Source organism: Phascolarctos cinereus, unplaced genomic scaffold, assembly GCF_003287225.1.
Source record: "Phascolarctos cinereus isolate Bilbo 61053 unplaced genomic scaffold, phaCin_HiC Scaffold_8;HRSCAF=390, whole genome shotgun sequence".
In the NCBI taxonomy this organism is placed as follows: Eukaryota; Metazoa; Chordata; class Mammalia; order Diprotodontia; family Phascolarctidae; genus Phascolarctos; species Phascolarctos cinereus.
Window position 1 is genome coordinate 63,860,693 of NW_027556291.1, and position 25,150 is coordinate 63,885,842.

Consider the following 25,150-nt stretch of genomic DNA (forward strand, 5'->3'; position numbering starts at 1 on the left):
TTCCCTTCAGTTCCGGGCAATCGACAGGGCTTTCATCCTTTATGGGTTTCAGAGGCTGAACATGCTTGAGTGTTGGCTGCTATGACAGCATCTCTTGCTCAGTAGACCACATCCCTCAGCATCAGGCTACTTCCATTCTAAGGAATGTCATGTGATACAGGGGTGAAGGAAGGATAGAGACAGAAGGCATCTGACTTTCCAACCTCCCCTCTCCATGCAGCTCCCTCCTAGCTTACTTCTGCCTCCCTTTTTGAAGTCCCTGCCTCCTATTGCAATCTCACATGCAAGCACAATTCCCAGAGAGTTCTGATGTCTTGGGCCTTCCTTCAATAAATGCTCTTTTGCCTCTCTGTTATGGGCGCTCAGAGGTGCACTGGAAAGCTCCATTATGGACAAAGGCAAACTTGAGCCCATATTAGATAGAAAGATGTATAGATAGCTAGACAAGATATACAGACAGAAATAGATAGAAAGATAGATGGATAGAGATAGATAGATGGACAGATAGACAGATGGACAGAAATAGATGACAGATGATTCAGAGAGAGCTAGAGAGATAATATGTATTAAGTAGTTAGTGTGTGCCAGGCACTGTAAACATAAGCAAAAAGAAAGCAAGTCTTCATCTTCAAGGAGCTTACGTTCAAGAGGAAGATGATAGACAAAAGGGAGCTGAAAGCAGAAGAGGGGCGATGGTAGGTATACATGAAGAGGCATTGTGGAAAAATCCAGAGAATCCAAAGTGGAGTCTAGGTGAGAAGCAGGGGAGTGCTGCCAGCTCAAACTGGCTGGAGAGAGGTGGTCATTAAATTTTCAGTGTGAACTTTGACATGTGAATGTGTCAGAAATCCAATAAGTCAACCAATAAACATTTATTAAGTATCTCCTATGTGCCAGTCACTGTGCTAAGCGTTAAGGATAGAAAAGAGGCAAAAGATAGTCCCTGCCCCTGAGGAGCTTATAAATCTCATAGGAGAGGTGACAAATAAGTGTGTGCAATCAAACTATAAACAAGATAAACAGGAAACAATTAAGAGAGGGAGCACACTAGAATTAAGAGGGGTTGGGGAAGGCTTCTTGTTAAAGATGGGATGTAAAGGAAGCCAGGGAAGCTGGGAGGTAGAGATGATGAGGAAGAGCATCCCAAGCATGGGGGGCAGCCTTAGAAAATGCCCAGAGTGGAGAGATGGAGGATTTTGTTTGTGGAACAGCCAGGAGGCCCTTGTCATTGAGTACATGGTGGGGAGTAAGGTATAAGGAGACTGCAAAAGTCGGTGGGGATGACTTATAGAGAGCTTTGAACACCGAGCGGAATTTTGTATTTGATCCTGGAGGTGATAAGGAGCCACTGGAGTTTATTGAGTAGGGGAGCAACATAGGAAAATAATGTTGGTAGCTGAATGGAGAATGGATGGGAGTGGGGAGAGCCTTCAGGCAGGCAGACTCCCCAACTACAGGTAAAAACAATTTTTAACATTCCTTTTTAAATTTTGAGTTCCAAATTCTCTCCCTTCCTCCCTTCCCTACCCCCCTCCTTGAGAATGCAGGCAATTTGATGTAGATTATACATGTGCGGTCTTGTAAAACCTATTTCCATGTTAGTCATGTTATGAAGGAAAACAGACAAAAAAAGAAAAAGAAAGTGAAGAAAAAGTGTACTTTGATCTGCATTCAGACTCCATCTGTTCTTTCTCTAGAGATGGAAAGCATTTTCCATCATAAGTCCTTCAGAATTATCTTGGATCATCGTATTGCTGAGAATAGCTAAGTCATTCATAGTTGATCATCATGCAATATTGCTGTTACTGTATACAATGTTCTCCTGGTTCTGCTCATTTCACTTTGTATCACTTGATGTAAGTCTTTCTGGGTTTTTCTGAGAGCATCCTGCTCATTATTTAGCTTATGGCACAATGGTATTCCATACCATTACATATCATCATACCATAAAATCACATACACCAACTTGTTAGCCCATATTGTAAGAGGGCTGCACCACATTCTCCAACCTTAATTAATGTAACAAGATTGATCTACGTTCAGATGCTTTTGTCAGGTGAATACACCTCTTTGAGTCATAGAATCGTCAATCAAGGGTGTAAACAAGGTGGGAACAATTCCTAGATGCCTCTAATGAACCAATCAGTCAGTGAAAGGTGTAAATTAGGCATGAATGAATGAAAGCAGATGACTGATGGCCAAAGGCAAAAAGGACTTCCAATTGCCAGGAGTGGAGAGTTCCCCTTATGATGGGTGGAGCTCTTTGTTGAGCTCTGAGGATCTGGTGTGGAATACAGTCCCAAAGCTGCCTTTCTCTTGGTGCGTCTAGTCTGTGCAGGCTCCCAGTGCAGATGCCATCATCAGCTGATGGGAAAACCAAATCTGGTCACCCTTTCAAGTTTACAGAGCAGAGAGACAGATACTCTTTAGCTACTTACCTGGAGTTCCTCTTCATGTAGTCTAGACTGCTATGGGAGTGCCAGATTCTGAACTGGCTTGCTGTTTTATCCATGGTCCACAAGATGACTGACAGGTGCTCGCTCTTCAGCCAACCCCAAGGCATTTCCTGGGTGGCATCGTCTGCTTTCATTCAATTGGTACCTACTTTACACCTTTGCTTGGCTCAGTAGAGATGTCTTGGAATTATTCTGTCTCTAGGATACACTTTTGACTGATCCTGTAACTCAAACACAAAGGTATTCTCACCTGATGAAGATTTCTGGGCGTAGATCAGTGGTTCTAAACCTTTTTTTGGGGGGGGGTCTTGGACACCTCAGAATAATGTTGTTAAATAATTAAAGGAAAACATTAAATTTCAGTTAGTGGTTAGGGAAAATAAAGATTTAATTTTTTTCCCATCCAAATTCATAGACCCCCTGAAATTTATGCATTGACCCAGGTCAACCCCTGGCATAGACAACGTTGTTACGTTAATTGAGGTTGAGGGGCATGGGACACCCCTTGACACAAACAATACAAATACAACTCCCCTTCCTCTCTGATGAGTTCTGCCTTTCTCCCAGGGCCCTAGGCCTCCAGACTCCAAACTACTCTGTGGTTTGGACTTCCCTTGTAAGCAAAGTGAATTTGGTGTTGATAGAGGGGAAACCCCTTGCAATTCTGGTGAATCTAACTTTTCCCCAGTGATACATACAGGGCTCCCAACTTAGAATACTTTGGATTTCTTTGGGAAGAATAAAGAAAAAGGCTAAATGCTCCTTTCACTGAGATAACGGTGTCTGAATAACTCAAAAGTCTGGGTGTCTTGTATCCTTTTTTCTCCCTAGAGGCTAGGTTCTAGAATTCAGGAACTTGCCCATTTCTTTTGAGAAGACCGAGTCTCTAAACTGTCTAAGAACTCAGCATTGTCCAGAAAAAAAGCCCTCTTCTATCCAGGAGCCTAGTGTTCATGAATTCTCCTTCCTAGCTTCCTGGATGAAAGTACAGGCAACTTTCCCAAGTTGGCCATTAGCCACCCTGGGGGTTGGGGAGGGAAGCTGGACATCCGTAGGCTTCCACCACCAGAACCAGGTCCAATCTTGGCCCTCCTCTCCAAAAAGGACCAACTCTGCTACCCATGCCATTTTCCTAGGCTAGCACAAAGAGTTGGCTCAGAACCATGGCAATCGGAGCCAACCAGTTCATCCCTAATTGATCTAAAATAGCCAAAGCTGATCAATTTTTTTACCCTCAGTCAATGAGATACAGAGGCCCATCTCTGATAAGCTCAACAAATTGATCAAAGAACTTGGCTAGTCAACTCCCTATAATTTATTCATTGCTTTAGTCAACAAAGAAATACTAAGAATCACCTGCTGGGTATGGCTGACATTGGGAAGTGTAGGTAAGACATGGCCCCTATCTTTATGGTGCTTCCATTCTAGTAGGGGGATGAAACACATACATTGTAATGCACTATACACTATATAATATACACTATAATATATAATATCACATTAGTGTGTCAGAGATCATAGGATAAAGTGTTAAGCGAGATCAGAAGGGGAAGGTTCTGAGGTGATGGGGTGGGGAACACAGTTTTTGGAAGAGGTAGCATTTGAGGTGGGGTTTATATGATAGCTATGAAGAAGGGGAGGGAAGATATTCCAGGTGTAGGGAATGGTCTGACCAAAGGGCACAGGAAGTAGTCCAAGTCCTGAGAATCTATTATATGCTAGACTATGCCAGCTGCTGGAGGATTCAGAGATGAGTAAGACAATGTTCCTTGCTTCCTAGGAATGTTCAATCTAATCTGCCCTACTCTTTGATCTCCAGTTTTCTAGGGTCTTTCTGTGAAAGCTGCTGGTGTTTTCCTGATTGAGCAGGCATCCCGGCCAGGTCCCTTGGCAGAACAGCCTTCTCCTCCCAGGCAGCCTCCCAAAGCACTGCCTTGCTTACCCTCTGTTCCATTTCATGCTTCCTTTCCTGTAGGCTGACTTACAGTTGGACAGAGAGAGACACAATTTCTTTGAGTCATCTCTCGACTATGTGTACCAGATCCAGGAGGTTCAGGAGACCAAGAAGTTCAATATCGTGGAGCCCGTAAGTCCCATCTCTTTCTTTGCTGTTCTGATCGTAGATTTCATGGAAAAGTGGAGACCTCAGCCTCTCGAGCAAATCCAAGGTGTGGTTGTCTTGTGTCAGGGCTAAGGCTTGTGGGTAAGGACCTCTTAGCAAGCTCTTTCATGACCTTAGGCAAGTTGCTGTTGTTCTCTGTTCTCAGTTTCCCCATCTGTAAAATGAGGGCTATTGAACTAAACAACCTATAAGGCCCTTTCCACATGTGCAGTGCCAAGGCAATCCAGCAGCAATTATGCTAAGCAAGCCTGCCCTCCAGAAGCTTACATTCGACTGGAGGAGACAGCTTATAAATAAAGAGTTACAGATGACTGACATACGAAGTGGGTGCAAGGTAACTTGAGGGGTGGAAGATGCTAATGGCCGAGGGAACCTGGAAAGGCCTCCTCTACAGTCTGGCAGAAGCGGGGAAGGAGAGCCTTAAGTTCAACTCCCAAAGCCAGATAGTGCATCAGTGGCAGAACTGGGTGACACAGCAAATAGAGTGGGACTCAGAAAGACCTAAGTTCAAATCCTGCCTTAGACACTTACTGGCAGCATGACCCTGGATAAGTTACTTAACTTTTGTTTACCTCAATTTCCTCCTCTGTAAAATGGGGGTAAGAGTACCACTTGCTTCTCAGGGTCATTGTGAGATAATATTTACAAAATGCTTTTCAAACCTTGAAGTGCTATATAAATTCTAGCTATTTATTCTTATTCTTCTTCTTATTCCTGAATCCTAGTCCTATTTTCTTTCTACTATATCATACCCCCTCCTGTTAGCTAGAAATCATTTCCTTATTTGAACTGAAGTTTATTCCAAGAGATACTTTGTGTGAATTTCACAAATATTTGTGTATTATTCTTCTCTAGACAGAGAGGTAGATAGAGCATTTATTAAGCACTTAACTATATGCTCAGCACTATGCTGAGCCCTGGAGATACAAATACAGGCAAAGAAGACAGTGTCCTGCCCTCTAGGAGATTGCATTCTAATGGGGGAAGATAACCTCTCAACCATCTTGTAGGTAAGGGTTCAGCCTCATTCAATATTTTAGCACCTTGAGATTATAGGATGCTTGTAGTCAGAGTTACCAGCCCTTCCCAGCCCTACCCAATACTCTGACAAATGAAGAAACTGAGATCCAGAGATATCAGGTGACTTGCTTAAGATTGTACAAGGGTTCAGTTGCCTTGAAAGTTCTCATTAATTTACAGAGTCTTCCATATGCTAGCAAATGATCATCTTTTATGATTCAGCAACAAACAGGACCCTAGGAAAGGAATGCATTTGCTAGCAGATGGTAGCCTCACTCATTGCCCTGCCGCCATGTGGCCAAGGGTGGAGGTGTTTGTGTTGGTCTGACTGTTGTGATGCTGAACTGGGAAAGGGTGATGGTTGCAGATGTGCTATATAGATCACCAGGGGCCAAGTTGAAAGCTTTACTGTCCAATGGTAGTTGTTTCCTGTATCTGATGAAGGGAGGGGGGCGGAACGTGGGGAGGAGGGTACCTGCCATAAAAAGTCTTTTTTTGCCCATTCTCCCTAGGTCTTGGCCTTTCTTCACAGTCTCTTCATTTCCAACAATCTGACAGTAGAACTAACACAGGATTTCCTCCCTTACAAACAGCAGCTCCAGCTCAGTCTGCAAAATGTGAGTTTGTCCCTGGGGGTTTCCATTTCCTTGTCTGTCCCTCTTCCCGCCTCGGCAGGGGTGGCTGCATTCTTGGGAACATTGCCCAGCTAACCTGCTGGGGCCCAGTTACAGGATAGTTGAGATAAGCCAGCTTCATTGGTTCCTGTTCTTGTCTGGCCTGCTCTCCCAGCTGGGTGGACTCCAGTGTGGGCCACTTGAACCCCATTACCCAGCAGCTCACCCACAGCAGAATCACGTGGGCCTTGCCTTGGGGGCCATTGATCTATAGTCACAAATCCTGAACTTCCTCTAGGTGAGTCAACTGCCATGAACTTTGGGCTTGACACGTGGATGCCCTGTAATGTGGTGGGGTGTGTAAGTCAGTGGTCTTGGGGTCAAAGACCTGGGTTCAGGTTCTGATTCTATCACATATGGCCTTAGGCAAGTCGCTTAACCTCTCTGAGCTTCAGTTTCCACATCTGTAAAATGAGTATGATCATACTTCTACCTTCCTTATAGAAGCGTAGGATTTAGAGCTGGCAATGTAGTAGTACAGAGAAAAGAACAGTGACTCTAGAGTCAGAGGACCTGGGTTCAAATCCCGACTCTGCCACTTAACTGCCTATATGACCATGGACAAGTCCCTTAACCTCTCTGAGCTTCAGTTTCCACATCTGTAAAATGGGTATTATAATGCTTTAATACTACCTTCCTCATAGAAGCATAGGCTTTACAGTCGGCACTGTGGTAGTATGGTAGAAAGAGCAGTGATTCCAGAGCCAGAAGACCTGCATTCAGATCCTGACTCTTGCCCGTATGTGACCTTGGAGAAGTCACTTACCCTCCGTGGGGCCCAGTGTCCTCCTTTATAAAGTGAAAGGGCTGTACTAGACGGGACTCTGAAGTCCTTTCCAGGTCTAGAGCACTGAAACGGGGATGCCAAGATGTGCCTTCTAGATGTTCTGTACAATCCTGATAGAGCCAAGTTCTTTGCCAGACTGTATATCTGCTAAATATTGAATCCTTTGTTTTTGATGATCTCCCTTTCCAGAAGGGTGCCTTCAGGGTTCTAACAGCCTGGTCTGTGTCTGCATGCTGCTTTTTCATACATAGAATAATAATGGTCAGGAACGACCTTATTTACAGATGAGAAGCCTGAGGGCCAAAATGCTTACTTGAGTTACCCAAGGTCATCCAAGGAAGTAGGGGCAGAGTTGGATTTAGGACAATGGAAACGGTGCTGGCTCTTGAGTCAGAGAACCTTAATTAATGAAATCCTTCCCTCTGCCACTTAATACCTGTGTGACCTTGGAAAAGTCATTTTCCTCCTCTGTAAAATGAGGGGTTTGGACTCAACAGCCTCTGAGGTCCCTGCCAGCTCTAGATCTTAGGATCCCATGTATGACCTTAGACAAGTCATTTCCTTTCCCTGGGTCTTGGTTTCCTCTTCTGTAAAACGAGAGGATTGGACTCTATGTCCTCTGAGGTTCCTTCTAGCTCTAGATGTCAGTGTCTAGGAGTCTCCTGAATCATGGTGCAGTGTTTTTTTCCACAATCCCATTTACCTCCTAATTATAGGTTATGGTTCTCTGGATTCATACTCCCCTGCCTCCAGTCTCCTAAGAAAATGCAGTCAGTCACTCCCTGTAGTAACTCCAGACCATCTGGTCAATCTACCTGCTACCATCTAATGCAACTCTCACTGTGTCCTGGTATATAATGCTTGCTTTGCATTCATTCCTGGCGATCATGTCTTGGCAGACAAGAAATCACTTTTCTAGTACCCGAGAGGAGATGGAAGAACTCAAGAAGAGGATGAAGGAGGCCCCCCAGATGTGCAAGCTCCCAGGGCAGCCAACCATCGAGGGCTATCTCTATACCCAAGAGAAATGTATGTATGTGGGCACACCGATGGGGGCCTGCAGCTGGAAAACTGCTTTCAGGTTTATTCCTTTTGCCCTCTCTGACAGACTGGTAGAACTAGAAGGGGCCTTAGAACATAGAGCACAGAATGTTGAGTTGGAAAGGGCCTCAGAACGTGCAATATTTGATGCTCTTTGCCTCCAGACTCAGAGTACGGACTGAGGCATATTTGTTCTGGACATGGTTAATGAGGGAATTTGTTTTGTTTGACTATATGTGCTAGCAATGAGTTTTATTTTATTTATTTTATGCTTTCTCCATGGTTAGGGGAGGGAGAGAATTTGGAATTGGAAATAAAGTTGGAGTTAAAGAAGGGATATACAATGTGTGAGCTAGAAGGGACCTTAGAACATAGAGCATAGAGTGTCAGAGCTGGAGGGGCCTAAAACGTAGTTCTCAGAGCTAGAAACAGCCTTCGAACATTCAGTGTTCATTGAGTTGTGTTGGTACACACTTGTAATCCTAGATAGCAGAGAGGCCAAGGCTGGAGGATCACTTGAGCTCAGGAGTTTTGAGCTACAGTGGAAGAGATGGGGAGAGGAAGAGGGAGGGAAAGAAAGGGAGGGAGAGAGGGGAACAAAGAGAGGAGGGGGAGAGGGAGAGAAAGGAGGAGGGGAAAAGGAGAGAAAGTGAAAGGGAGAGAGAGGGAAGAGAGGAGAAGAGGAAAAGGAGGGAAAGAGGAAAATGGTGAAAGAGATGGGTAGAAGGAGAAGAAGGAGAGAAGGAGGGAGAGGAAGAGAGAGAACATATAGTGTTCATACTGGAAGGGACCTTAATGATTGCCTAGTCCCAACCACCCTCATTGCGCAAATGAGGAAACAGTCTGATTAGAGAAGACTGGTGGTGTAATAGATCTTAAAGTACTTCACCAACATTGTAATTAATTAAAATGCATCATGGTTTGGTTGTAGCTAACTGGTGTCAGGGAATAATTAATTCAGTGACTGAACATTGCAAATGATGCCTAGTTTTCCAGTCTCCTAAATAGATAGGATGAATTCATTTTCTGGAATCACTTACATGAGGGAGGGGGTGGTGTTTCACTCTGGAACTTCTCACCGTATGCCCCATACCCTTTTAGTCCAGTCACTGTCGAAATTATGTTGTTTGGAATAACCAGAGAGGTAAGCCCACGATTTGCCAGGGTTTCGAGCTGGAATCGATCTTGGAGGCCATCCAATCTGAAGTGCTTGTTTTTAAGTGAAAACTGAGACCCAGACTCATGTTATAAGTGACAGAGCCAGGATTTGAACCCAGATCTCCTGATACAACCCAGTGTGATATTTTTTTTAAACTCCTGATACAGAGAGAATAATGTATCTTCCACTTCTGGAGAAGGTGTGTTACATGCCTGGCTTCTAAACATGTATTCCCCAGTATGTAAGGGAGCTGGATTTTGTCAGGCCCATATTATAGGAGAGAAAGGAGATATGAAATGATGCTTTTTGGTTCTGACTCTGCCACTCATGCCCTTTGTGATGCTGGAAAAGCCATCTAAGCTTTCCGTGCCTTGGTCTCCCCCACGTCAAACAGGGATAGCAAGCCTTGGCTTGCCTCCGTCCCAGGGCTGTGAGGGTCAGATGAGGCTAGCCGTGTGAAAGCCTTTGAAATAGCCTGGAGGAAACTGGAAGCGGGGGGTGGGGGTGGGGAGCCAGTCAGAGGCAGCTACAATAGTACAGGCAAGAGGCACCTTGGCCCTAAATGTGGGTGATGGCCCTGTACCTGGAGAGAGGGGGATGAGATGCAGCAGAGGTGTGAGGGAGGTTGAGAGGGCACCTTCTTATATTGAGAATGTGAAGAAGGGTGGATAGTTAACCATGGAGTTAGAAGGTGGATAGTTAATCATGGAATTAGAAGGCAAGAAGGCAGAGGGTGGCTAGGACCCAGAGCTGGAGGGAGGCATGGACTGGGGCAGGGCAAAGGGATTCAAGAGTAGATGCCGGTGGCTTGTCCAACTGGTCAATATAGGGTCCAGACCAGTGGCAAAGGGAAGAAGGAGTTAGCCAGAACAGGAGTGATGAACTTGAACAGATCTGGAGGTGCCATGGTGCAATAGGATGAGTACTTGATTTAGAATCAGAGGACCTGTTTTCAAGTCCAGGCTCTGCCCCTACTACCAGTGAGTTCTTGCGCAAGTCCCTTCCCCACCTTGGGCCTTAGTTTCCTGCTTTGTAAAATGAAGGGTTGGACTGGGTGGTCTCTGAGGTCCCTTCCTGCTCTAGACCTAGGATCTTATGCGTGATGTTGGGCAGTCCTTTCCTCTCCCTGGGCCTCAGTTTCCCCCTCTGTAAAACAAGGGGAATGGACCAGAGGGTCTCTGGCTCCCTTCTAGCTGGAGCTCAGGCATCCTGTGAGAACTGACATGGAGAGGACCTAGAAGTTATGGTGAGAATTGTTTCATTGGTGTTTTTTCCTTTGTTTTTGTCCCAGGGGCTCTGGGAATCTCGTGGGTGAAATACTACTGTCAATATGAGAAGGAGACCAAGACACTGACGATGACCCCCATGGAACAAAAACCAGGCGCTAAACAGGTCTGTCCTTTTCTGTTCCTTTGCAATCAAACATTAGTGACTTCTCTTGAGAGGAATCTCTACTGAAGTGTGGTAGAGCTCCTATCAGCCATCTTAAAATAAGCAGTACCCTGTCTTTGCCCTTTGCCCTTTGCCCTGACCTCTCCTTGGCACTTGTGTTATAGTTATTTGTGTGTTCATCATATCCAGAAATATGCTGGTAAATATTTAACAACCAGCTCTCCAAAAAACCCCAAAAAGTGTGCACAACATACTTTTAGGTTTAACCTACATTATTAACATTTTCCCCATTACTTTTTAAAATCTAGACAATCGAGAAAATGATAAATGAAGCCCTGATTTGTAGAATTTGCAGATTTCCAAGGTGTAAACGCTCACACTGAAAGTTTAACAGTTGGCTCTCGCAAGCAGGTTTGAGTTGGCTCCAGCGCATCTCTGTTCTGTCCCCCCAGTAGACTGTAAGCTTCTTGAGAGCAGGGGGTGTTTTATAGCAGTTTTTGTATTCGTTCAGAGCACAGGGCCCTGGGTAGGATTTGGTGCTTAGATGGATCTATGACTTCTCCATATGGGGAAATGCGTCTACCAGTTCTGATGTTCTGTATATAGCATGAACACAGCAGTCACCGACCCCCAGAGGACCCAACTTAGGAGGATGATTGTGAGTTGGAGGAGAGGGGATGTTACATATGTCCTAAGGTTCCATCGAGCTCTCATACTCTGTTTTCAGTTTTATTTTCTATGAGGCAAGGTCCCTTTACGAAGAGGCAGCATTGTATAGAGGATAGAGGGCTGGCCCCAGGAAGACTTGGGTTCAAATTGTGCCTCTCCCATATACTGGCTGTGTGACACAGGACAAGTTATTTGAACTCTCAGAATGTCCTAGGCAGCACCCCGAGACTAGAAGTTACAGAGAGGGGACCAGCCTGCATTGGTTCAGGGAGTTTCCTCACCCCCATGCCATCCCCATACCAATGTAATCATATGTCCAATTCTGGTCCTTTGCCCAAGTCAATGGCCTGTCAAAAAAGAATTTCTTAAGTGTTTCTCTTCTGTGAGAAAATTTTCCCAATCCCTTTAATGCTAGTGGCTTTCCTTAGAGATTTTCTCCAATTTATTCTGAATATGTCTCATTTTTAACATAATCATTTGCATGTGTCTCCCTCATAGTAGGTGAGATAAATCCATAAATCTATGTTGACTTCAATTGACTTACTATTCACCTGTGATAAGTGCTCAGGTTATGAAGAAAGGCAAAACCAATCTCTGCCCTCAGGGAGCTCCCATTCTAAATGTGGGAGACCAGGAAATAATTAGGTATGTGCAAGATATATACAGAGCAGATGAAGGAAATCCAAGAGAGGAAGGCATTAGTAGTTGGAGGGACCAGAAAAGCCCCCCTGTGGAAAGCAGGATTTGAGCCTTCTTGAGTCTTGAAGGAAGCCAGGGAAATGAACAGGTCTAAGTAAGGTGGAAGAGAATTCTGGGAATGGTAGACAGCCCATGCCTGCAGCCACATATATGGGAGACAGAATATGGTGTGTGAAGAGCAGAAAGGCCAGTGGTTTGGCCAGTGGATTGGAGAGTGTGTGAAGGAGGCTAGAAAGGTGGGAAGGGGCCTGGTTCTAAAAGTCTTGAAATGCCTAACTGAGGATTTTCTATTTAATCCTGGTGCCAATAGGGAATCACTGGAGTTCACTGAAGTGGTAGTTACTGGTGGCAGTGCCGTGGTCAGAACTATGCTTTAGAAAAATCACTTTCGAGTAGCTAGGTGGCGCAGTGGATAGAGCACTGGCCCTGAAGTCAGGAGGAACTGAGTTCAAATCCGGCCTTAGACCAAACACTTGACACCTACTAGCTGTGTGACCCTGGGCAAGTCACTTAACCCCAATTGCCTAAAAATAAAAAAGAGAGAGAGAGAGAGAGAGAGAGAGAGAGAGAGAGAGAGAGAGAGAGAGAGAGAGAGAGAGAGAGAGAGAGAGAGAGAGAGAGCGAGAGAGAGCCTTCAGGCAGGGAGGCTCATTCGAAAGCTAATGTAGTTCTCCAGGTGAGAAGTGCTGAATGCCTGAACTAGGGTTTTGACTGTGTTAGTAGAGAGAATAGAGCAGATACAGGAGATGTTGTGAAGGTAGAAATGGCAACATTTGGCCATGGATTCAGTATATTGAATGAGAGAAAGTGAGTCACGGATGACACTGAGCTTGGGCGCTTGAGTGAATGGGAGGATGCATTTGTGGGGAAAGATAATGAGTTCCATTTTGGACTTGTTCAGTTTGAAATGCCTATGGGACATCCAGTGTGCAATATCCAGAAGGCAATTGGTGAGGTGTGGTATCGTGGCTCAGGAGAGGTGCTAGATATATAGATATCGATATCTATACCTATATATGTACTAGATATATTGACATATAGATCTGGGAATGCTCAGCAGAGGGATGATAACTGGACCCAGGGGAGCTGAGGAGATCACCAAGTAAGGCAGAAGAGCAGAGAGCTCAGGACACAGCTGTGTGGGACACCTACACTTAGTGGCAATTAACATAGTGGAAGAACCAGGGAAGGGAAGTGAGAATGAGTGGTCAGACAGTTATAAGGAGGACTAAAAGAAAATAACATCATAAGAACTTAGAGAGGAGAGATTATCCCCAGGAAGAGGGTGATAAACAATTTCAAGAGAGGTCAAGAAGCATTAATTGACTGTTGGTGGAGTTGTGAACTGACTCAGCCATTCTGGGGAACAATTTGGAACTATGCCCAAAGGGCTATAAAACCTTGCACACTCTTTGACCTACCAATACCACTACTAGGTCTGTATCCCAAAAGAGATAAAAAGGAAAAGGACCTATGTGTACAAAAATATTTATAGCAGCTATTTTCTGGGGGCAAAGAATTAGAAATTGAGGGATGCCCATCAATTAGGGAATGGCTGAACAAGTTGTGGTGTGTGATTAGGATGGAATACTGTTGTACTGTAAGAATTGATGAGCAGGATGCTCTCAGAAAAACCTGGAAAGACTTGCACGACTGATGCAAAGTGAAATGTACTGTATACAAAGTAACAGCAATACTATAGGATGATCAGCTGTGAATGGCTTATCTATTCTCAGCAGTACAACAATCCAAGACAACTCTGAAGGACTTAGGATGAAAAATGCCATCTATCCCCAGAGAAAGAACTGATGGTGTCTGAATACAGATTGAAGCATACATTTTTTTAACTTTATTTTTCTTGAGTTTTTTGGTCTATATTTTCTTTCACAGCATGACTAATATGCATATGTTTTGCATGACTTATACATGTATAACCTATATCGAATCGCTTGCCTTCTCACTGGGGGGCTGGGAAGGGAGCAAGGGAGAGAATTTGTAACTCAAAGTTTTGAAAACATGTTAAAAATCATTTTTACTTGTAACTGGGGAAAAATAAAATATTAAAGCAAGAAAGAAAAGAGAGGTCAAGAAGGATGAGGATTAAGAAAAGATAGTATGCGCAGTGGGATCTTCTACTCTCTTCACTTTTCAGTCAGTAGTACAGCAGTAAAGGTGGGGTCCGCCATAGAAGGTCATTGGCAACACACTTTTCCGGTCTCCCTTTGTCCGTGATGCCCGTAATGCATGTGTAAATTTTTCTGCCAAAGATTTTGTAGATAGGGGAAGGTAGGTTTATGGGTCAGTAGTTATTCATGTTCTCTCCTCACTTTGGTTGGCAATAATGAGACCCAAGATTTTTCCTTAACAGTCACCCCATTGGGAGTTCAGTATATTCTCCTGCTTAGGGTACCTTGTGAATCAAGCCATCCAGATTTTGCCATCTCCAGCACAGACATCCTGTAGATATCTACAGGACATCTAATTGGTCAAGTCCAACTGTTCTTCTCATCTTGTATTTTTTTTTTTTGGTACCATTTCTGTTTCCTCATATAGTACATCAGGGATTTTCATGTTCAAATCCAAATGAGGTATGATGGAGAAAAAAGATTGGTACAAAAATCTTTATAGAGCTCGTCATTTTTCATATGTTATCTTCTTTCCAGTTTCATCTTGAGGGATGATTTTGCTTGGTTAGGTCTCTTTACCCTTTCTCCAAAATTATTTTCCCCTCCAGTTCTATTCAATCAGTATTCTATGGAGTGATACTACTCATAATCTTCCACCAACTTCTTCTGTTAGAACTTAGAAATAAGTTTGGACTCCACTGATGTTGCCTTTTTTATTGTCTTGCCACTTGACAGTGAGATCAAGGCATTTTCTAGGGTCTTTTAAAAAAAATCTCTTTCCTAGGGCAGCTAAGTGGCATAGTGGATAGAGCACCGGCCCTGGATTCAGGAGGACCTGAGTTCAAATGCGGCCTCAGACACATAACACTTACTAGCTGTGTGACCCTGGGCAAGTCACTTAACCCCATTGCCTAGCAAAACAAAAAACAAAAAAAAACAAAAAAAAATATCTTTGCTGTGGCAATTGATTTACATAAGTAAAGTTTCCTTGGGAAATGGTAGTCTGTAGTGATAGCTCTTCTTATATCCATTTTTCATGCTTCCACATGAATAACTTGATTAAGTAGGTTAGTTGCCTTAATTGCATGCCATAACTTCATCTCATTTTTATTCTTTGTCTAATTGGATATTGATTTCTACTTTTACTTTAATGAGTCAGTGTTAGGATCTAGATAGCTGCTCTAGAAGTGATTCTCACATCCATAGTTGGCCCTTGCTTATCTTTTAACATAATCAGTTTCACTTTTCTCTTTATTATTTGGTGATCATTATGTCCTCTATCTCTTAACTCTTTTCTTAAAGTATTCATGATATATAGGATAGAAGGAGACAAGCATTTATTAAGTGCCTGCTGTATGCCAGGCATTGTGCTGAGCACTTTACAAATATAATCTCATTTGATCCTCACAGAAACCCTGGGAGAATGCTCCTATTATTATCTCCATTTTACAGTTGAGGAAATTGAGGCAGACAGGTTAAATGACTTGGCCGGGGTCAAACAACCAGTAAATGCTTGAGGCAGGATTAAAACTCAGACCCTCATGCCCCCTAGCCACTGTACTGCCTAGCTGCCCATATGGATAAGCATGAAGCTTCTGTAGTCTTCAAGTTTTGAGCCTCTCTCATTTTTTTTGCTTCTGAACCATATTTTCCAACGTATTTTTCACTATCCTCTCCTATATTTATCTTTGCATTGAAACCACTGACACTTAAACTATTAATTTAATTATGGAGGGGCTTACTGTGTTTTCCTCTGCCACAGATGGTGCAAAAGTTAAAATTATTTTCATAATGATGTTATAGATAGCATTGCAGTACAAGATGAGCAAATGTTCCTTGAAATGATGTTTTGAGTTTCGGGTTTGTTTTTTTTCATGGCTCTTAGAGACTCTGTTTGCCTCAGTTTCCTCATCTATAAAATGTGCTAAAGGAGGAAATGGCAAACCACTGTAATATCTTTGCCAAGAAAACCCCAAATGGGGTCCTGGAGAGTCAAACATGACTGAAATGACTTAACAATAACAACAAAACTGGTTATACAATAAAACCAATCCCACCTGCTTATTTGTTTGACTTTCGACAAGGATCTGTGTGCTGTATTTCATTCTGGCTTCATTTGTAATGACAACGTCAAGATTGAGATGTTTGTATTCTTCCATCTCGTCACCGCCTAAGTGGCTTATACTTGAAGGACCTCTCCTTGGTGTTTATTGTAGGTTGTCTTGTTATCTCCGTGCCTGTCACTCTCTCATTCAGCCCCTCCTAAGGCAGAGTGTATGCTCCTTGAAAGCAGGCCCAGTGCTGGAGCCATCATTTTATCCCCAGAAACATTCCCCAACATAACCATTCACTAGGTGGCAACACGGTTCTCACTAAGCATTTATTCTGTAGTCCATTGGGAAAGACCCCTCATAGGAAGCGGGCATGTTTAGATTGGAGAAAGGAAGACTCAGCAGTGAGATCATAGCTATTTTCAGGAAAAAGAAAGTGCAGAGAGGTAGACTGAGGCTTGATGCCCTGCAGGCAAGTCATTTAGTTAAAAAAAAAAAAAAAGAAAATCCCAAGGAGTAGAAATTGTCTCAACATATTTACAATCTAAGGGAATTTAGACTAGTTGTCTAATGGTAATCCAAGTAGTTTGGGAGCCTAATAATTTCTACCTTCTGACTTCAAACAATATACAGGCTATCCCAAAAGTCTTAGTGCTGTTCAAAGCTATTGAAACTTAAATACTTCAAATACAGTTATCTCTTTCACATTACAGGTATTAGGGGTGCAGTATCTCTGCAATCTGGAAAATCCGCGTAAAATTTTTTGGCCCTCCCTTCATACCAGAGAAGAAGTCTGAATGACTGTAGGATTAAAAGATAAAATGTGTTGATATTATACAATACTATCCATATATTTTATGCGTTTCTGAGTTTTTAAACTTTTTCTCTGTCATCTGCTAGCCTTCACTTCTGCAAAACTCCCCCTAAAAATTCCCATTTAATTTCTTATGCCAATCTGCGATATATCAAAACCGTGAAGGGGAATGTCATGATATGGAAGGGATAACTGTACTTTAAATACTTAAATACTCAAGCTTTAATAGCTTGAAATGGAACTAAGACTTTTGGGACACCCTGTCTATGGGTTTAACAGGCCAGCAGGTATTTCTCTCCAATGTTGTTAATTGGCTATCTAGACACTGTGATCTGGGGGTGGAATTTAAGTCATTAGTTATACTTGCTGGATAGAATCGGGGTCAAGGCCAAATGCAAGTTGGAAGTTTCCCACTCTCAGGCAGCAAAGGGAGTAAGGGCCAAGGTGACCACAGACTCATCCTAGTCCTTGTCATTACCTTCAAAAAATGGGATGGTGATGGAAGTTGTGGTCATGTATGAGATGGGATGGGTGACCTCTGAGATCCTTCCTGACTCTGTAGAATTGTCCTTGGATCAACTATGTGAAAAGTCAGATCCCGGTTGTGTGGAGTGAACAAACTCAGAGGCATTGCATCCAACCCCTTTTTTTTTTTTTTTTTACAGATGAGGGGACTAAGACTCAGAGAAGGAATGTGTCTGGCCCAGAGTCACTCATGGAATCCTAGATTTAGAGCTGGAACAGAGAGAACAGGCTTTTATTAAGCAACTTCTGTATACCTGGCCCTGTGCTAGGCACTTTAAAAATATTGGTTCATTTGAGGCCATCTAGTCTAAACTTGCATTTTATAGATGAGGAAACTGAGCCCCAGGGAAGCAGTGTTACTTGCCTAGGACCACATGAGTAGTAAATGTCAGAGCTGCTTCACATCCCAGTCCTCTGATCCAAATTGACTGTATCACATTGCCCTTATTGTGGGTAGACCGGGTTTTATGCAAACCCAGTGTATGAAAGCCTACAAAAGAGAACCAGTCAGCAAGCATTTGTTAGGGGGCAGCTAGGTGGCGCAGTGGATAGAGCACTGGCCCTGGATTCAGGAGGACCTGAGTTCAAATCCGGCCTTAGACACATAACACTTACTAGCTGTGTGACCCTGGGCAAGTCACTTAACCCCATTGCCTAGCCAAAATAAAACAAAAAACAACCGCAAAACAACAAGCATTTGTTAGGCGCCTACTGTGTACCAGGCATTGGGCTAGTTATTTGGAGTACAGAGACAAAAGTGAGACAGTGATGGATATGGGGAAGGGGGAGAGTAGAGCCTATATCAAAAGATACACTGTAAGGTTCCTTTAAATGTGTCTCCGTGGGCTTTGAAATAACAGAATTAGTGTGAGAAAAGTGCTTTGAAATCTCAAAGCATTACGGAAACTGTAAGGAAATTGAGGAGTAATTCAAATGTGACTTATTTTACAGAAATTCAGTTTACAGACAGCTTTTTTCAGGAACACAGCCACTGCCTAAAGCAGGGTGTCTCCACATTAGCGGATGGAGGAGTGGACTTGGAATCTGGAAGACCTGAGCTCAGATCTCACCTCAGATACTTGTTGGTTGGCTGGCCCTGACCGAGGATGTCATCTCAGCCTTAGGTTCCTCATCTGTAAAATGGGGATAAGAGCATTTACCTCACCTGGTTGTTGTGAGGCACACACACACATACACACGCACGCACACACACCCCTCCTCTTCTGCTGCCTAGCCAGGTTTTTTAAAGGGTTAATCTCTTTTCTTCCCCTTCTCCAAGGTCTAGTCTAGATGACATCTAAAGAAGAGAAAGGACGTGATAGCCCCCTTGCCTATAAAACATTGACTTTGGATTAGGAAAACAGAAGGCTCTTTTCTGGTCATACCCATGGGAGGTTCAGCTCCTTTTGGAGTCCTCACAATCACATGGCCTGTTTCCATGAGGGGGGAGTATCGACATGTGTCTCTCTTCTCCTTTGAACTCTCCCTTTTCTCAGGACCTCCAAAGAAGCCTGGGGGCCTAAGAGCTTCTACTTTGGTGAATTGCTTACTAAAAAAACCCTGCCAGACCTACTTGTCTGCACTGCTGTTTGTGGTCCCATGAGGCAGCTTTTCTAGGCAGGAGAGACAGAGGATTCAAGGGGCCAGGGGAACAGCTTTGGGCAAGGGAAGGTGGAGTATGGAGGGCTGGGGGTGAGATTTGACCAGGTGAAGTCCTGCTTACTGGGCTCCATTCACAGAGTGTCCTCTGCTGCTTCTTATCTGTATGCAAACTGGAGGCCTTGATTCTAGAGGGGAAAGAATTAAGAAACTGTCATTTGGTGTTGAACCACCATATTTGTTATTCAGGCTAGAATGTAGGTTTTGCAGGAGATTTATGGAGGAAAGGCATGTATATGCCAAGGATACTGTGGTATATGAGCCATGTATACCAGAAGCCACTGTGCCTCTGTAGGGTCTGGCATCAGTGTGGCACCTCTGTGGCTGTCTCTGGTCATTTACAAAGTAGTAAGAGTTTGCCTGGGTATGAGTGGATGAGGAGAGGTGCCTCCTTGCCAGGGCCATCCATTGACTTGGAGTGCCCTGATTTGGTATTGGCTATCAGAGGTGAGAAGGGGCTGGAGGCTGCTGCCAGTGACAGGGCTGAGGTTCATCTTCAGGCCCAAGGCCCCCTGCATCCCTTGTCTGCTCCCTGTGCCCCAAGGCACGGGATTGGCCAGAATGCCCTCAAAGCATTTGCTTTCTTTGCCTGCTGAGTCAGGGATGAAGTGGGCACTCCTTTGGTTGCTTGGAGGTGGCAAAGCAGCAGTGGGAAATAAAACTCAAACTGTATTTATCCCTTCCACATCATGACTTTCCCCATTGAGGTTTCACTATGTCGTGGGTCAGCATAAAGAAATGAAATGGGCATTTTGGGGGAGTTTTGCGGAAGCCGCAGACGACACACGAAGGCCAGTAGACAGCACAGAGCCTATGACCAAATACTTAACCCGTATTTTACAATAAGATACTGTACCCCATAAAAGAAAAAGAAAAAAAATTCAGACTTCTTCTCTGGTATGAAAGGAGGGTCAAAAAATTTAAGTGGGCTTTCTAGATAGCATGAGTGTTGCGCCCCTAAGCCCCACAATGTGGAAGGGATAATTGTGTACTTTTCCTAGAACCCCTGGGTTCAAGTTAGCCCTATATCTAGAGGGGTACTAATATAGTTAAGACAGTGGCAGGGTCACAGCTATTCAATGATGTCTTATCATTATGCTTTGTTTCTTTGGTACTAAATCAGATTTGTTTGCCTATGAATTCTTTGCTGAGAGTCAATGCTGTGTAAGCTGGCCAAGAATGGTTTTTTGCTCCAGTAGAGGGCCAGCTCTGTTAAACTAAAGGAGCATGATTCAGGCTTGTTGAATTATAGCAAATTCAAAAGAGGAGGTAAAGGTTTCTCAATGGGTGGGGGCTCAGAGCACAGGGCTCATTGAGTAGATCCACATACCCACAAATCCCTTGTCATCCTCTACAGTAGAGAGGCTGAATATGGCAGCCTATGGGCTGAACATAGGCCTTAGTGGGAACTAAACCAGATGAAAATGTATTTAGGAAATATTTGACAAAATAAAAATATATTAAAACAGATTTAATATTACATTTTAAAAGTAAGTCAATCTACTACCCGCAGGGATCCTTGAGGTAGATCCTTATCCACCACCAGAGATTCGTGGTCCTCATTTGACTTTACTGGGCCTCGGTCTTCAAACTTTTTGGATTGCTTGCCCCTATCAGTTAAAAAAATAATTTTGAGCAGCAAAGAAATGTATATTTATAAATTATATACATATATATATACACACACATATATATAATATAGACACATATAGCTATACCAATATATTATAAAAACATACTCAAAGTAGATATTGAACAAGATGAAGCAGATGAGATAAATACTATTTTCAGATAATTTTAAATTATATTTATTAATAGTTCAGGAAACCTTTATTCTCACTAAAGATATTTTTTGGTGAGAGCAATGGAATTGAATATGATCTATTCTTTTGGAAAGCCTCATTTTAACCCTTTATGGTTCTATCAGTTAGAAGGTCTAGCTCTCAATTCACTAGGGAAGGAGCTGAGCTGTGACAGCTGGGTCTACTGTTTTGTCCCCCCCCCCCATCCTATCCCCACCCCCAGCTGGGAAAAGGAGGGCTTTCTCTCTTTCAGTGCACTCAGGACACTTACAGCCTGCTAATATTTATCTGTTTCCAAAGTTGTTTTCCTTAGAGTGCCTTTCTCTACATAGCTGCGTTCTGGCTTCCCCCCCCCCCCAATTTCCCCATGGCCTCATTGGCTCATGATTAAACATCTGTCTATGGGGATTCCTGGCCTTCTTTTCTGAATTCTGCTGAGGGAGGTGGGGGCTGTGGCCCAATACACTTCCACAAACATTTTTGAGTTGGATGTAATGGAATCCCAGGGGTTAGCTCTTCACTCCTGGCCTCCACAGCTGGGAGCTGGGCTGAGTTTTGCTCCTTCCTGTCTTTTTCTAAGGATCTTTTTCCTTGTAGGCACCATGATGAGATTGTCCAGGGCAGCTCAGTGGTTGAGAGTGAAGAGAAAAAGAGGAAGAAGAGAAAAGGGGAAAGGAGGGGGAAGGGGAGGAGGAAAAGAAGAGGAGGGAGAGTTGGACCAAGAGAAGAAGAAAAAAAAAAGGAAAAGGAGGTGGAAAAGGAAAAGGTTGAAGAGTGGGAAAGAGGAGGGTGGTGAGGAAGAGAAGAAGGAATCAGAGAAGAGGAAAAAGAGGAGGAGGATGAAGAGAAGGAAAAAAGGAGGAAAAGGATGAGGAAGAAAAGGAAGAGGAGGAGAAAAAAGGAAAAAGAAGATGTGGAGGAAGAAGGGGACAAAGTGGAAGAAGAGAAGAAGGAATCAGAGAAGAGGATGAAGAGAAGGAAAAAAAGGAGGAGGAAGAGGAGGAAAAGGAAGTGTTGAAGGAGAAAAAAGGAAATGGAGGAGGTAGAGGAGGAAGGGGATGAAGAGTAGGAGAAGAGGAGAAGGAGAAAGAATACGAGAAGAGGATGAAGGAAAGGAAGGGAAAAAAGGAGGAGGAAGAGGAGGAAAAGGAGGAGGCAGAGGAGGAGGAGGAGGAGGAGGAGGAGGGAGAGCATTCTATGCATAGGGGATCAAGAAAATTCCCAGATATCATGGGACAGGCCCAGGTCCTGATCCAGATTGTGGCCATGAATGCCACCTGGTGGTGAAATCAGCACTCAGAAAAAAACTCTTCATCCATTAATGGTTGAAACACCATCCAATAGAGGACACCTGAAAGTCTCCATTTTGAGATAGCCAGAGAACTCTTCCCATTCCACATTGTGGGCCAGGAAGGTTTACTTAGTGGTGTAGGCATTCGATCGCCTTTTCATCATCACGGATCTTTTAAGTCCTATGTCTCTGAAGTAAACTCTATTGAACCCTTTCTCTGCGTGCTCAAACACCAGCCACTGTAGATACCGAGAAAAGAAAACCAGGCCACTTTCATATCCTCTTAGAGGAAGACCAGCTTGTGTCTTGTTCTTCTTCCCTTTTTTGGTGAGTGGTGGGTTGCAAAAACAGTGGATGAGGCAGCTGGCTGTGAGGAATTGCCCATGGTGACAGAAAAGAGGAACTGGCATTCCCATTCTAGGGGAGGCCGTGAGGACCAGCAGGGTGGCTTGCTTGGACATAGCAGTGTGCACAAAGTGACTCATCCATTTTATTTTTGTGTTTTTTTTTAATTTAATAATCATCAGCAAAAAAAAAAATCAAGGAAATGAAGTAAAGTCATGCTTAGGACCATGAGTGTCAAAGGACTGATAGTTGCTTCAAAGGAATAGCTACCTATAAACTGTAATCAAATATTCATTATAAATAACCTTTTGCTGGTTTCTGTGTCCCTTTCTGATCTGTCTTCCCTTTATATCTTATTGGATTTTCTTACTGATATGTGTGTATCTTTCTCTTTTCCCAGTTGTATCCCTAGCACTTAGCTGCCGCATAATAGGTGCTTAATACTTGGTTGGCTAGAGGCAGCTAGGTGGTGGAGTGGATACAGCAACGACCCTGGAGTCAGGAGGACCTGAGTTCAAATCCGTTCTCAGACCAGACACTTGGCACTTACTAGCTGTGTGACCCTGGGCAAGTCATTTAACCCCAATTGCCTCACAAAACAAAACAAACAAAAGAAAATACTTGGTTGGCTGACTAACTCTGTGTGGGGGGAAGTGGGGGGAGGCTATGGAGCAAGGTAGATAGAGTACTAGGCTTAAAGTCAGGACAACCTGGGTTCAAATCCGTCTTCTAATATTTACTAGCTGTTTGACCTTGGGCAAGTCACTTAACCTAAGCTCTCAGTATCAAGGGCACTGTCCTAGGATCTATTCAGTAAATTATAGGTGATCTTTGATCTGAGTTTTCACCCTAGGAATTATCTACTTCTTACCTTTAGTCATTGTGTATGTTGCTCGGATGCTGATTCCTTCCACCAAGCACAGTTGAGAGACTCATCAGAGGATGAAGTTGCTGTCCCTGATTGTGGGGCCAAGTCGGGAGGAGCTCACCTGAGATGTAGCTTCTGGGAGAAGAAGCATACCTGGAGACAGTAATTGGTTCATTCTAAATCATAGCCCCTTGGACCAAAGCTCCAGTTGCCCTCTCCTAGTTTGTGATGCTGCTTGGGTGATGTTTTTCATGTAGAAGTCTAGTAATCCCTTGTCAGACATGGGTTCAGGTACAAGTTGGACTAGGGGTCCCTTCCAACTCCAAAGTCTGTGATGCCTTAACTTTTTGGATTCTCCTTAGCTAGTTTGGAGTGTTAGTACCCCTGACGCTCTCCTTCTAGGACACTGCCACTCTTCTCTCTGCTTCCCCTGTGATCTGCTCTTGATCCTATCTTATGCACATTAAAAAAAAACCTGTTGGTAAAGGAGTTCCCTGTTTTTCCACATTGCTCTCCTTCCCATTTGTCATTTACGAGCCCATTAGATTTTTATATTGTTGTTTGCTCAGGGACTAGGCACTCATCAAACACATTATTGAACCACATCTGTGATTTCATCTGTGTCAGGAACTCCTGGCAGGAGATTTCCTCCACTAATAGAGAGTCTTGCTTTCTCTGCAACTTATTGTCTTAGAGTTACTTGAGTCATTGAGAAGCAAAAGCAACTTGACCAGGGTCACATCCCCGGTATTTGGCCAAGGTGGGATTTGAACTCAGCTCTGAATCCAAGGCTAGCTCTTTATTCAATAGGCCATTCCACCTGATTGGACATACAATCCAATGAATTTCAGATTTTCTCTTCTAAAAAGCATGCTTCCCTGTATATTTCCAAGCAGTTTTCAGAGTCTAATAATGGTGGGAATGGAACCAAGTCATCCAGTTGGTCCAAGGCTCCTTGACTTCATCACTGGGTCATTTGTTGGCATACTTGTGGGCCTAAAGTTGCATTCTGTGCCCTTTCTCCAGGCTGCCTTCCTTCCCCTCTCTTTTCTACACTGTTCTTTGCACCGTTTCATCACCCATTTGAGGGGAGGCATGCCTGCCGATGAAGGCATGAACCTCCAGTCGTAGTCTTTGGGGGCAGTGTGGTGTCTTAGAAAGTGCTACGGGAAGTAGCAAGAGAAGGGAGAAGAGTCTGAGCTGAATAAGGAGGACTAGGAAATTGGGGAGGTGATTTTTGAGATAGAGGAGGAGGAATGTGGAGGAGTTTGGAAAATTTGAGAAAAATCAAGACAAATCTCTCCATCCAGATAATCCTTCTGACTTCCAGATCATGGGAGAAAGAGGCAGGAAAAGAGGGAGGACCCGAGGACGTGACCAAGAAGGAGCAGGAAATGGAGAAGGTGCCTTGGGCTTGTGAGGAAGGTCAGAGGTTTAATTTGGGAGGAGAGCTTGAGGAAAGACTTGAGAAAAACTGAAGCTAAAGAGCTCAGTCTACAGGGAGCAAAGGATGGAGGCAGCAAAGACTCAGAAAAAGGACAGACTAAAGAAAGATTAAATAAAATAAACCAGATCAGTCGAGTTGATTGGTAAGAAACAAATGGATAAAGCAAATGAGAGGCTACTGGGAGGAAGGTCGAGAAGGACGGT

At 43.7% G+C, this 25,150-nt stretch overlaps 1 protein-coding gene across 1 annotated transcript in view; it reads left to right on the forward strand.

Moving 5' to 3' along the window:
- The window catches only part of OPHN1 (oligophrenin 1), a 279,239-nt gene that overhangs the window by 154,938 nt on the left and 99,151 nt on the right, over window positions 1-25,150 (forward strand). Inside the window, exons 6-9 of the mRNA XM_020967237.2 lie at window positions 4,432-4,542; window positions 6,111-6,215; window positions 7,959-8,088; window positions 10,551-10,651. Coding sequence (XP_020822896.1) covers window positions 4,432-4,542; window positions 6,111-6,215; window positions 7,959-8,088; window positions 10,551-10,651 — 447 coding nt within the window. The remainder of the gene's footprint in view (window positions 1-4,431; window positions 4,543-6,110; window positions 6,216-7,958; window positions 8,089-10,550; window positions 10,652-25,150) is intronic.